Raw genomic sequence first — 12,532 nt, 5'->3', positions numbered from 1 at the left:
TTGAACAAACACGGTGTCTTGGAGAGGGTAACTCAGCAGTGGAAATAGATGACAACATAATAGATATCATCCTTCTTCATTGCCAATGCTTCAGTGGTCAATCACTTCGCTGCTGCCTGGGGATCCTTGATTGACTTCATGAGACTGATAGCTTCCTAGTTCTTCAATACCTATATTCATCAGAAAGGAAACATAGAGTAGATTTTAAAAACCGGTTTACGAATATATGTTTAATAACAAAGTGTCCCAACACACAAATGAAAAACCCAAGACCTCATCTTAAATTTTCATGAGGCGTGTTTTTTGGGAGACCATGGTGATTTGGTAGTGTCCAACCTTTTCCTGTCTGCTTATTGCAGGGAGGAAACATGTTGCTGATAATACAGGAATTGTTCAAAAGAAACTGATGTTAATGCATTTCAATCTAGGTCCAGGGAAGCACAGGATTAATAGAAACCAAAGTACAAACCTTTTTTTCAAAAGCATGAGAACAAACAAGATTAATGAAGGAAACAGTTGGCCCAATCCTTCCACAATCCATCACTGGCAAGTATGACCAACTCTACTTGAGTTTATTGGTACATGACTAATATCAGGTTCAGAGCTCAAGTGGGCCTTGAGGCTTTGGTCACCAAATGCCCTAGCAACAGCAAGATGACCACTCACACGAGGACCATCATCTACAAACAAACCATATAACATAGTAAGGTAATTGCATCTTATTATTTACAACAACAATGACGAAATGAGCAACACAAGAAAAAATTGTAACAGGAAATGTCGTTACAAATCCACCACCCTTTTCAATCCTGTCTTTCATTAGTTTCATGGGGATCATGGTAAATAGTGAGCTGCTTAGCAGAGCCTCTTTCACACACAACAACTCGAGAGTCACCTACATTTACTATCCACATGTCCTTACCATCACCTACATTTTCTTTTATATTTCAAGGCAAAAGTAAACTTTACCGTTTTTCAGTTAGTTGGAGTGTTGGAAGCATGGGCTAATTGTTACTAAATCAGACACCTATGCAGTGAGTGAGGCAAGATGATGCAGTAAAAGGCTAAATAATAATATAAGCTTTAGCTTTAGTATGCTACAGCTGCAACCAAAATCATGACTATAGTCTGAATTGTTGCTTTCCATTTAAATTTCATTTCAACATAAAAGATCATCAAACAGAAGATGAAAAAGGAAAATAATTTAAGATTTACACTCAAACCTAGGCAATAGATTCACCAACACCATTCATAACCGCTTTTCTATGTTATTTCAGCTATTCACCAACAACATTCAGCAATTAATGTAATTTAACTCTGAATTTATTGCAAAACAAAGCATGGATCTCATCCTATATCCTATGTGAAATAAAGCAGAACTACAACACTAATCGACCAAATTTATTTTGCATATGCATATCTTCTCATTTAGTGGCCCGATTGTTACATCAGCAGGCTATTTGTGACTGATAATCGACCAAATCTAACTCTAAAATAACTAAGTACTTGTGACTGATACTGATAGGTATTGAATGTTAAAGTATTCAACAAATTTGAAGGGGCACAATCAATGTAAATGGATAAGAACAAAATGTTTTATTGTTGCAATGCAAATTAGTGTGAAATAGCCAAGTTCAGATAAAATTTGAATTTTAGTCGGCAATTAAATACCAAGACCAGAATATATTATTTGCATCCAAACCAAAAAGTATAGATAGAATACATGTCAAAGCATATTACCTAAGTAGTCAAGAAAAACAAGGTCATAAAATTTACAGCCTAACCTGCACTTCCAATAACTCAGAACCATGGATAGCATCTAATATGTAGTTGGTGTCCACCAAACTCGTAAATGACCTCATCTAAGAATAATATAATAAAGCTATGGTGATTATTTAACCGTTAGATGACTGCATCCTGATCATTATAAAGTATGTATTTCTAAAACAAAGTGATTATTGATTAGAGATAGGGCATCATAATAGTTGTGAACCAAAGATTTTACGAGTATTTATGATTCGCTATATAGTCCGAAATCAGAGTAATGCATATCAAATGTTGTTGAGCAAATATTCCAGATTATTAATTCCCAATATGTGATACTTGAACTTTTGCAGACAACAGTAGTCTAGTATGACCATCTGAGATAGGCTGAAGACGAGCATGCAAGTTTGTGTTAGAAATGCAAGATAATTATCCATGACATTATCCTTTTTCTTCAAATATTTTATCTTCCACTTATATAATTCAGATAGTTTCATATTATGCAGATATCAGAACCAACCATTATTTATTTCAAAACCCTCTAGCACTCGTAGTCACGGGCTCATTGCGCATCGCCGGCCGGCGCACTACATCATGCTCGCTCGCCCATACCTTTACAATATCAACACCAATGTCAGGATCATCTAAATGAACCTTATAACAATCCAGACCCATCATCACCACTTTTCCATCACAAAGTCCCTAGAATTTGGATGACAAACACTAACATGCTGACCAATTGAAAATGGCCTACCTAGGTCTGCAGGTAGAGAATCCCGTGAACCATCACTGAGATGAACATGGATTTTTCTAACTTTCTCCCGATAATCCTCAATTTTTTCTTTTTCGACGAACAGAAAATGATTTGAAAATCGCAGTGTTTACCAAGGGAGTTGCAGGAAAAACTTGTTCAGTGTATATAGCATAAACAAACAGAATGCTAACAGAATCAACAATGAAACAAAGGCTGCATCTTCCAAGTTTGTCGGTTTCGCCTGCGCCGCTGCGCGCCCATACACCGTCGTGTGCTCGCTCACCCCACGGTTTACAAAACCGGTGGGGAGGTAAAAACCGCCCCCCACCGGTAACGGTTTACCGCCGGTAAACCGGTAGAAACCGGTAAAAACCGACCGGTTTGACCAAACCAAATCAGTTTGAATTTGAATTGGTTTATCGGCGAAAAACCGGCGAAAAACCGGTAGAAACCGGCGGTTAATCGTGAAATAAACTGGTTTTTACCGTTTTTAGCAGAAAAAATGAAAATTTTGGCAGGGGATCTGCGGCGACGATGGGGGGTAGCGGCGAAGCGGGCGGTAAACCGCTGGTAAACCGCTCCTGGCCGGCGGTTAACCGCGCTTAGCCGCCGGTAAAAGCCGCAGCGGCGGCGATTTTTGCGTGTGCGGCGGCGTCGGTGTGTGGCTGAGAGCGTAAGTGAATGGGGAAAGTGAGGGAGCTGGGGAGGACGCGGAGGAGATGAGTTTTTAGATTTTTTTTGTTAACGGGTTAACGGGTCCATAACGGGTCCATATATGTTTCTATTTTTTTGTTGGCTAAACTGATTTGAATTTAAATATCTTTTATACCAAATTACTCAGAAAAGCATGTAGTTTTTTATCATATATTTTTTTATAAATTTTTTCAAATTTTTTAAATTTGGACTGAATTCAAAAAAAAACCGCTGGAAAACCGTTACCGCCCCCTGGCGGTTTCGGTTTACCGAGCGGTTTACCGCCGAAAACCGTCGGTTTTGTAATCCTTGGCTCACCCACGTGACGCATGTGCGACCGCTGCCACCTACTCGTGGTCGACGAGTCGGGGATATGTGCTACGAACTGTAGATATCCAGACCCAATCCCCCTCTCTAAAGGCACCATGCATCGAGGCATAACTCAGGCCTAAGGCCCAAATCCGCCATTGACGAGGTCTAGGGCACGCCCAACAACGGTACTGCACCAAACACCGCCATGGCCATGGTGGCTGGTGGTAGGCAGAAGCAAAGATTTTCAGCAACGAGGAAGATAGAGTTGGAGAAATTTCAGATCCAGGCTCCCTGATATGAATAGGAGATAAGGAGGAGGGAAAAGCAAGTATTAGAGGAGGAATGTACTAACCCTGGGTCGGACGTATAGAGGAGCGCCGCACCCATGTCTGGACAGTGGACACTACTGAGGCTTGGAGGAAGACGTGAGGCGACGGGATTGGCAAGGACGAAGATGTTGATGGTAGAGCAAGCCAATGCATGTGGGACCGAGACGGGAAGCTTTGGCATTTTCAAGTGGTCCATCTGAGCATCATGAAGAGCTCCGCGCCGGCACGCATCAAGCCACGGATGCCTCCTAGAGCGCGCCCGGTGCGAGCATGAAAGGAGGGGATTCTGGTTTTAAGGAACCTGATGCTAGATTCGACGACCTTATCCTTGAGGTCGGACTCGGCCATGGTGAGGAGGAGCTCGTCCTCCTGGGAGGTGGCCGGCACAGGGAGCAGCCTCGAGGTCGAACTCGGCCATGGTGAGGAGGAGCTCGTCCTTCTTGGAGGTGCTCGTCACGGGGAACAGTGTTGACATCGAGATGACCGTGACCGCCGCTTCGTTTCAATTTGGGGGACGGGACTTGGAGCGAGCGCGGGGCCGGGGGACGCGGGGCGTGAGGGTCACGGAGGCGGGGAAGGGGGAGCGCGGGCAAGAATAGCGTGGGGAAGGGGAGCGGAGGGGTAGGCGGGGGGCATGGTAGCGTCGGGCGCCCACGTTATGTGCTTAATTAGTAGTACTAGGTCTGTGCCCGTGCGTTGCAACGGGAGTAAAAAATAGATATAGATCGACAAATATCACTATGATATACAAAATCCAGACAAGTACATAACTTTTGTTCATAGCAAAAGCCATATAAAGCTGATGAACAAGATTAGCTCAAAGAAATATGATACCAGTAGGAACAAGATTGCTAGGAAACTCGATTACATTTACTTCAACAAAGGTTCCTCAGAATACTCTGTTCTTGCAGCTAGTTCTGTCATAAAGGTCATTTTACATCTTACAGGTTCACTATAAATCAATCACGAGAAATAAAAGTCTACATCATGAAACATGACGCATCAGATGAAATAAACATCAAAATGTCCATTCAAGGTCAAGACAATTGGTTCGAGCGCAACTGAAACCATGCATACATAAAATTTACAGCTACAACTAATCGGTGATTAGTCAAGGCAGCGCAGGAGGTACTCAACTTCGACATCCTTGATATGTGGCATCACCCACAGATCATATAGCTTGGAGAGCACTTTAGGATCGACCTTGCACTCACTATCAGGGGCATTCTGCTCGAAGATCCTTGCCTTATTCTCTACTCCATAGTAAACAAGACGTAATGGTAAAGTAAGACAGAACATGATTAGAGGTAGGATCAATGGATAAAAAATGGAATGGTGAGATAATTTGGTTGTTACCTCGCTGATTTAAGTTAGTCGTTTGTAAAGGTCCTGTTGAATACAAAGCCTTAGGTTCCTTTTGACGTCGATCTCTATATATAGTTGGATTGCAGAGGGTAGGTAATTGTCTTCACCTATCACAATGAAAAGGTAGTGAATTAAGAATTGAATGAAGTAAGGAAGTAACATAGCTACAATTCAGTTATCAACAGGAACTAACTAATTGTATGAACAGGAAGGTACGACCAGTTGTAAGCTCTACTCTGTACAGTTTAGTACTATGAGTAGAATCAGGCACTGAAATTAGCTGGAGCATGAGCAAAGAGCAGTCGTTATATAAAGATATCCGTACTACTAAATAGTCTAGCAAAATTGGTTTGACAGACTTGAATTGTACAAAACTAACATATTTAAACGCACCAAGAGAAAATGAACATATTTTAAAATTTGCTGAAGACTCAAATCAATAAGCCCAAATGCCCAATGCATGACTATAGTTCTGAACAAGCACAGCTATTTTGCTATTAAGCTGATCAACAGAGGCTAAGTATTCTCGCCAATTTCTGCAGTCATCATTTTTATGGGGATATGTTTTGTCATCCATGGTTGGAGGAGCTTTGGCAGACAAATATGGCGGGAAGAAGGTGATGGCAGGTGTTGCTGCACTCTGGTCCTTGGCCACAATTCTCACTCCTTGGGCTGCCTCCCGCTCCACCCTCATGTTGCTTGTTGTACTGCTCTTTGGCCTTGCAGAAGGTGTTGCGTTTCCGACAATGAGCACTTTCCTACCAAAGTGAGTAACAATTTTCGCTCATTGAATCTACTCATAATTGAGTTGTTTTTGGACAGCCTTGCTTAAGAAACATTAACCTCTGAAGCTTGAATGGACTAAGCAGAAAAGAACTTGAGAATGGCTGGTTGGAATCTAAATTAACATCGAAACAAATGTGTCTTTGATGGATTGTCTCCTTGCCTCACCTATATCCTTGCTTGGGCAGACGAGGAGAGAAGTCGTTGGGAGGCAGCTGGGGCGAAGGCCCTATGTTCTCTGGCTGTTTCTGCAGCTGCTCCCTGAGTGGTGTGTTGTTAGATGAGTTCTTTTTTGTATGCTATTTTCTGGCCCCCATGAGGAGGCCTGCTGTTGTTTGGTCTATTTTAGACCTTTTTCCTATCTTCTTAATATATAAAGGGGCGCAGCTCTCCTGCGCGTTTTCGAAAAAAAAAGTCTAGGGCTCTAGGCCCATTCTTTGAAGTGCACATACAAGCCTTCACCATCTCTTTACCATACTTTCTGGACTCTGCATACATTCTTCTATACTGATGTCAATTCTAGTTGCTACAAAGTATATAAAATGAAATAACTGCACCCCCCCTATTTGATGCCAATGTAATTGAACAAGATTTCAATTTTCGTGATTTATCTAAAATCGAACATGAAACAGGTGGTTCCCAACACATGAGCGTGCCACTGTTGTTGCCATTTCCATGGGTGGATTCCATCTTGGAAATGTCATAAGCTTCCTAGCAACACCGATCATCATGTCACACATAGGCCCCTCGGGAACATTCACCTTCTTCGCGTCACTTGGTTATTTGTGGCTCTCTGTATGGATGGTGAACGTAGAAAGTGATCCTATTGACAGCCGTACTATAAGCAAGTCTGAGTTGCAATTAATTCTAGATGGGAGAATTGGATCTAAAGTCCAAGGCAGTAAATTCCCATCCGTAAGGGAATTGTTCTCAAAGACTCAATTCTTGGCTGTCACTTTGGCCAATGTGGTCAACAACTGGGTAAGGATGGGTCTATGGGCAAAATGACAATTTGACCATATTGTGTACAGTATGAATTTTAACAGCTGCAAATTCAAAATACCGTGCAGGGCTATTTTGTCCTATTGTCATGGATGCCCGTGTATTTCAAAATGGTATGTTATCAAAGGCATTTTGACCTGTACCACTCACAAACACTAAATTGTTTCTAACCGTAATTCTACAACAGGTTTATAACGTCAATATGAAACAAGCAGCGTGGTTTAGTACTATGAGTAGAATCAGGCACTGAAATTAGGTGGAGTATGAGCAAAGAGCAGTCGTTATATAAAGATATCCATACTACTAAATAGTCTAGCAAAATTGGTTTGACAGACTTGAATTGTACAAAACTAACATATTTTAACGCACCAAGAGAAGATGAACATATTTTAAAATTATGGTACCAAATTAACATGTTGATTTAACTGAAAATTCAACAGGACCTGTACGGTTTAGTACTATGACTTAACTGAAAATTGAATGAAACATAACCGACCAGTTGTATGGAGAGGATCGGTAAACCTGTAAACTGTCTCAGAAATAAATTTATTTCAGAAATAAACCTGTAACCTATGTGTGACTGTCCAATGTATGACTGAACACAAAATATTGCAGAAACACACTAAACACCCAACATTGCGCAGTAGGCCCACTCCCAGCGTTACTTCCTGCTGCTTCCAACAGTTTACCAGCATTGTTCTATGGAATTTCTAAACACCGCTCTCTCTAGCGTGTGAAATTATTATCAGTTTCAGGCGTTAATCGGAGCAGCAAATCCTTCCCATGCAGAATTAGTTCCACAAAAGTATAAAACCCATACCATGGCGGCACACAAATTTTATAGAACATACCGCGGTGGCTCGAAGGAGCGCCGGGAGTGCAGGACGACCCAGTTGTCGACTGAGAAGTAGGCTCCTGCAAGGACTTTCGAAAGTCACATGTATAGCAAAAAGAACAACATACTGAATACAGAGAAAGAATTGCGCAGGATGAACTCGTAATCGACCATCACCTGGCTGATGGTGGGCGTCGGATGTACTCGCGCGTGTCCGCTTGGTGGTCTCGTGTGTGGCCTCCCTTCGGACTTATAATTCCAGGAAGGCACGCCATTTGGGGATGTGGATGGAGGGCGAGGTGTGGGGGAGATACGTACTGCTGAGATCGTGTTATTGCCAATTCGGGGTGGATGGGGGCCAGGCGGTGGGGTCGTGCCCGCTGCTGAGCTCCTCCAATTGGGGAGGCGCTGATGGCGGCCGAGATTTGGAGCACTGGCAGCGAAGCAGAGCATGGCATGTAGCGGCTAGGGCGCTGATGACGGCTAGGGCTCGATTTTGGTAGGAGTTGGCGGAGGGCGCTGATGGCGGTTGGGATTGGAGGGCAGGATTGGAGAGTAAGGAATCGAGGCGGGGCATGGCTTGCGGCCGTGATTGGAGGCGAGTTGGGCGCTTGGCGGGCAGCTTTCTGCGCATTCCTGGCGGCCGTGATTGGAGGCGGAGGTGAGGTGCGAGAATGGCAAGAACACGATCTCAGTTTTAATGGCAAAGAAACTGCACTGCAGTCCAGACCATCATTCCACTAAATGGTGTGGAACATATTACTCCAAAAAGTGCATAAAATAATTGAACCACAAAGGCCATTGGCCAGTTCATAAAATAAAAGGCTATTTAGCACATATTACAAACAACAAGAGACTAAACTGAAGAACACATGTCACAAAGGACAGTTTAGTGTTACACTACAATTCATACACTTCCCATTAAAGACACTAAACTCTAAAACAACATTAGTTGATACGACTTGATTCAAATGGTGTGATCCATTTAGTGGGTGGGTGTGGTTGATTCCAAAAGGCCTCCTCATAACACTGCACCTTCTGGCATTTTGAAGAACGGAGACTGAAGATCTTCAACGAGAGAGAAGGGCAAGCTCCGTCCACAAGTGACAGAACTGAGGTCGTTAGTGGTTGATGCCTACTCAAATCAAGAACAATACCAAAACTACAAAAGGATAGGTTGTTATAATAACCGGAATCCAATTGCCATCTTCGGGATACCAAGTTTACGAAGCCGCAAGATCGGGATACCTGAGATCCAAAAAAACTCCTCTGCTACATATAGCAATTCTTGGCTTTCCAGATCATCTGGAAATGTCTCGGCCGTTCATGTCAAATACTTGCTCGAACTATCATGTGAGCCTTTCTGACCTGTTTATTTATGCCCTGTTCTGCAGGTTGGGGTGGCCCAGGAGGCTACGTTTATCAGAAGGCCTACCTTGAATTCTTCTGCGCAAAAGAGAAGTTGTACGACCAGCTAATTGAGAAGATCAAAGCATTCCCTTCTCTCACTTTCATTGCGGTGAACAAGGATGGAGAATCGTTCTCCAATATTGCACCGAACGCCGTGAATGCTGTCACGTGGGGTGGGCTTGCCTGGCAAGGAGATTAGCCAGCCTACCGTTGTTGATCCAGCAAGTTTTATGGTTTGGAAGGACGAAGCGTTTGAAATCTGGACACGGGGGTGGGCTTGCCTGTTCCCTGATCATAATATTTCATTCCGTATAATGTTCGCAAAATATGCCAGTGAAAAAGAATCTACACATATTGTTCATCTTTCAGAACTGTATTACCAAACCGATTTCTTGTCCGCTTACTTTCAGGTTCAGAAGAGCTACTACCTGGTCAGCCTCGTCGACAACGACTACGTCTAGGGAGATCTGTTTGCTGCCTTCAAGATCTGATGATATGCTCTTATGGTTTGTATTGTTGAATCAACAATGTTCTTGCTTCCCCGACAACAGGTCTGATCAGCGTGAGAGATTCTGTTCATTTGAACTCAACTATACGACATCAATAAGAAATGGACCGTGTTCTTCCCTCCATGTGCAAATAAATGGCGCAATGGCTAGCTTGAAGATGTAAAATTCGCTCTCTAGTACACAGGTTGCGCTATTGTATGTTAGTTAGGACGACGCGCTGCTCGCATAGTCGCATGGCACTCTGTATATTTGTGTGCTTCTGCTTGGTGGAAATGAAGATCGGTCGAGATCTTTTTCCTTTTGCCGTTTGATGCAGAACTCCATTCTCCGTAGGAAGTTCTATCCAATATCCACGGTTACCACGTGTCTCTATGCCTGCTGCATTGAAAGAAAGACTGCCAGTCTACCACCACGTTGCACGCGGCAGAACCAACCTTTTCCATTCGGAGTGAATCGGTTCTGTTGAAGAGGAAGTGATAGTGAACAGCTACGCATACACATCTACCGTCTGCGCAGGAAGTGAAACTAAAGAATGAGCCAGCGCCAAGCCAAGACCGGGCCGGCTCCCATTCCCATGTACGAAACACCGACACACTCGACTTGTAACCCTGACCAGGTTCAGTCAGGTTCGACTCCCCTCCTATGCTGCCTGTATTTACAGAGTTCGCAACGCCGTCCGTCTTCTCTCCTCATCTCCATGCCTCCATCCTCGCCTGAGGCCTGAGCTCACTCAGAAGGGGCCCAAGCCCAACCCCGTGGCTCCGGTGGGCTGGTTCCCCCTGACCCTGGGTGACGCGAAGAGCGAGGAGTACAAGTCCTCGCCGGCCGGCGGCAGCATGTCGAGGCCGCTGTACATGCCCTGGATGTCGTCGTAGCTGAGATCCACGAACAGGTCGCTGGTCCTGGCGCTGCCGCCGTCGTCCACCCGCTCCTTCTTGGGCACCATCATCGCGGGTGCCGGCGCCGGCAGATCAGGGAACGGCGGGTCGTTGTCCACGATCTCCGACTCCGGCGTGCGCGTCTCGACCCACGAGTGGGTCTGCGAGTGGGAGGTGCTCATGTCCATGGCCTCCTCCTCTTTGGCTGCGCCGACGACTGCCCCCTTCCCCAGCCGCATCTTCTCCCACTCGTTCTTCTTGTTGTACAGCCGGCACAGCACCCAGTCATCCAACTGCACACACACAGATCGATCCAAGATAGAATTATAAGCTAAAAAAATTCCTTGTTCAGCCCTCTCTTTTTTTTTGTGTGTGTGTAGAAACTTACCCTGAGCGACCCCTTCTTGGCGCGGCGGCCGGCGTCAGCGAGCCTGTACTCGTGCATGATCCAGTCCGTCTTGACCCCGCGCGGCGCCTTGCCGGCATAGAAGACGAGCGCCTTCTTGATCCCGAGCGTGCGGGCGGCGGCGGCGCGCGGCGCGACGGGCTTGTCGGCGCCGGGGATGGCGGCTGTCGGGGCGCGCTGGCGTTCGCGGCCGGAGGCATGGCGGCTGGGGTTTTCGGCACGCGGGCGTGCAGGCGGGGATCGCGGCGAATCGCGCGCGGGGTTCGCGGTCGGAGGGATGGCGGCTGGGGGTTTCGGCACGCGGGCGTGCAGGCGGAGTTCGCGGTGAATCGCGCGCGGGGTTCGCGGCGTTCGGGGCGGTGGGGCGGCGGTTGGGGTTTTCGGCATGCGAAGTGGATGGCGGGGGCAGTCTACATTTCGGTCATAATAGTTGTAGAGATATATAGAATTGTTTTTTACCTCCTGTGGATCCGAGAATGAATTAAAAACAAGGGTACTTCTAAAAAATTTTATACTGAACTAAATGATATAATCGATGATTAATACTCCCTCTATACCAAAATATAGCTCTTTCTAGTCCACTTTTTTTCTCCACATTCATTCAAATTATAGTGAACTATGTAGGTGTTCGTGCATTACCACGGAAGCTGAAAATTAATATAAAACATATATACGGAACGACAACATCGTTATAATATCCAAAATTTGTATGGCAAATATCACTATAACACTAATATTATATTGACAATTTAAATATATAATATTATTATAAATATGCCTACTCAAATAGAATGAACTGATATCGAACAAACATTATAATATAGCAAAACATATTTCTAAATAATCAATATAATATGCTTATCCACAATGTTAGTGCACAATAAGTAAATAAAAACAAAAAATATATTATCATCGATCTTAATATCTCAAAATTCTTTTCCAACAACCAATATAGAGTGAAAAAAGAGCAAAAGTAAGCCACGGTGAGAGATCTAATCCTACTACCACAAGCCACGGTGACAGATCTAACCCTACTACCACGACTCCCATAAACGATACAACAAATCCAACAATGCATCAAAGATGTCAATGGTAAACGCAAATGGTTCCTGACAAGTTTATGGTGTTTAAACAAAGTTGATGTTACAGTCAATGACCAAACAATATTTTCAGTTTTACAAACAATATATCATCACTACATAAAAGCTAACCAAGTTTTTCTCGTAAAACAAATATAAATTTTAAAAAAACTCCACCTATGATGCTTAAACAACTATAAGAACTACAACACCAAAGAAAAGGAAACAATCTAGTGCAAGAAAAGAAACCACTCCAGGATGATGAAACACAGAATATTAAATCCAAGCACCAAAGGATGATGGAGAATCTGGATCCCTTATAATTCATGCAACAAAAACAACAGTGGAGCAATAATAGATTCCAGTGTAATAATTAAGATAAAAGGACTGAAGTCATTACTTATAATAACAGT

General features: G+C 44.0%; 1 protein-coding gene across 1 annotated transcript; it reads right to left on the bottom strand.

Annotated features, from left to right (window-relative positions):
- Nucleotides 1-10,202: 10,202 nt before the first annotated feature.
- Nucleotides 10,203-11,189, bottom strand: LOC103650811 (NAC domain-containing protein 2). Its single transcript, XM_008676382.4, has 2 exons — nt 11,023-11,189; nt 10,203-10,927 (listed from the first exon to the last, which is right to left on the bottom strand). Exons 1-2 carry the CDS (start codon nt 11,077-11,079, stop codon nt 10,487-10,489), a joined length of 498 nt encoding a protein of 165 aa, XP_008674604.1. The 5' UTR covers nt 11,080-11,189; the 3' UTR covers nt 10,203-10,486.
- Nucleotides 11,190-12,532: the final 1,343 nt, after the last annotated feature.

Source organism: Zea mays, chromosome 3, assembly GCF_902167145.1.
Source record: "Zea mays cultivar B73 chromosome 3, Zm-B73-REFERENCE-NAM-5.0, whole genome shotgun sequence".
NCBI classification, from domain to species: Eukaryota; Viridiplantae; Streptophyta; class Magnoliopsida; order Poales; family Poaceae; genus Zea; species Zea mays.
Note: the sequence above shows the minus strand (reverse complement) of the source record. Positions and strands in the feature narration are given on the sequence as shown.

Coding starts and splice junctions, on each gene's coding strand:
- LOC103650811 (XM_008676382.4), bottom strand. CDS start 11,079: ATGCACGAGTACAGGCTCGCTGACGCCGGCCGCCGCGCCAAGAAGGGG. Junction 10,928..11,022: donor CCAAGAAGGGGTCGCTCAGG/GTAAGTTTCTAC, acceptor GTGTGTGTGCAG/TTGGATGACTGGGTGCTGTG.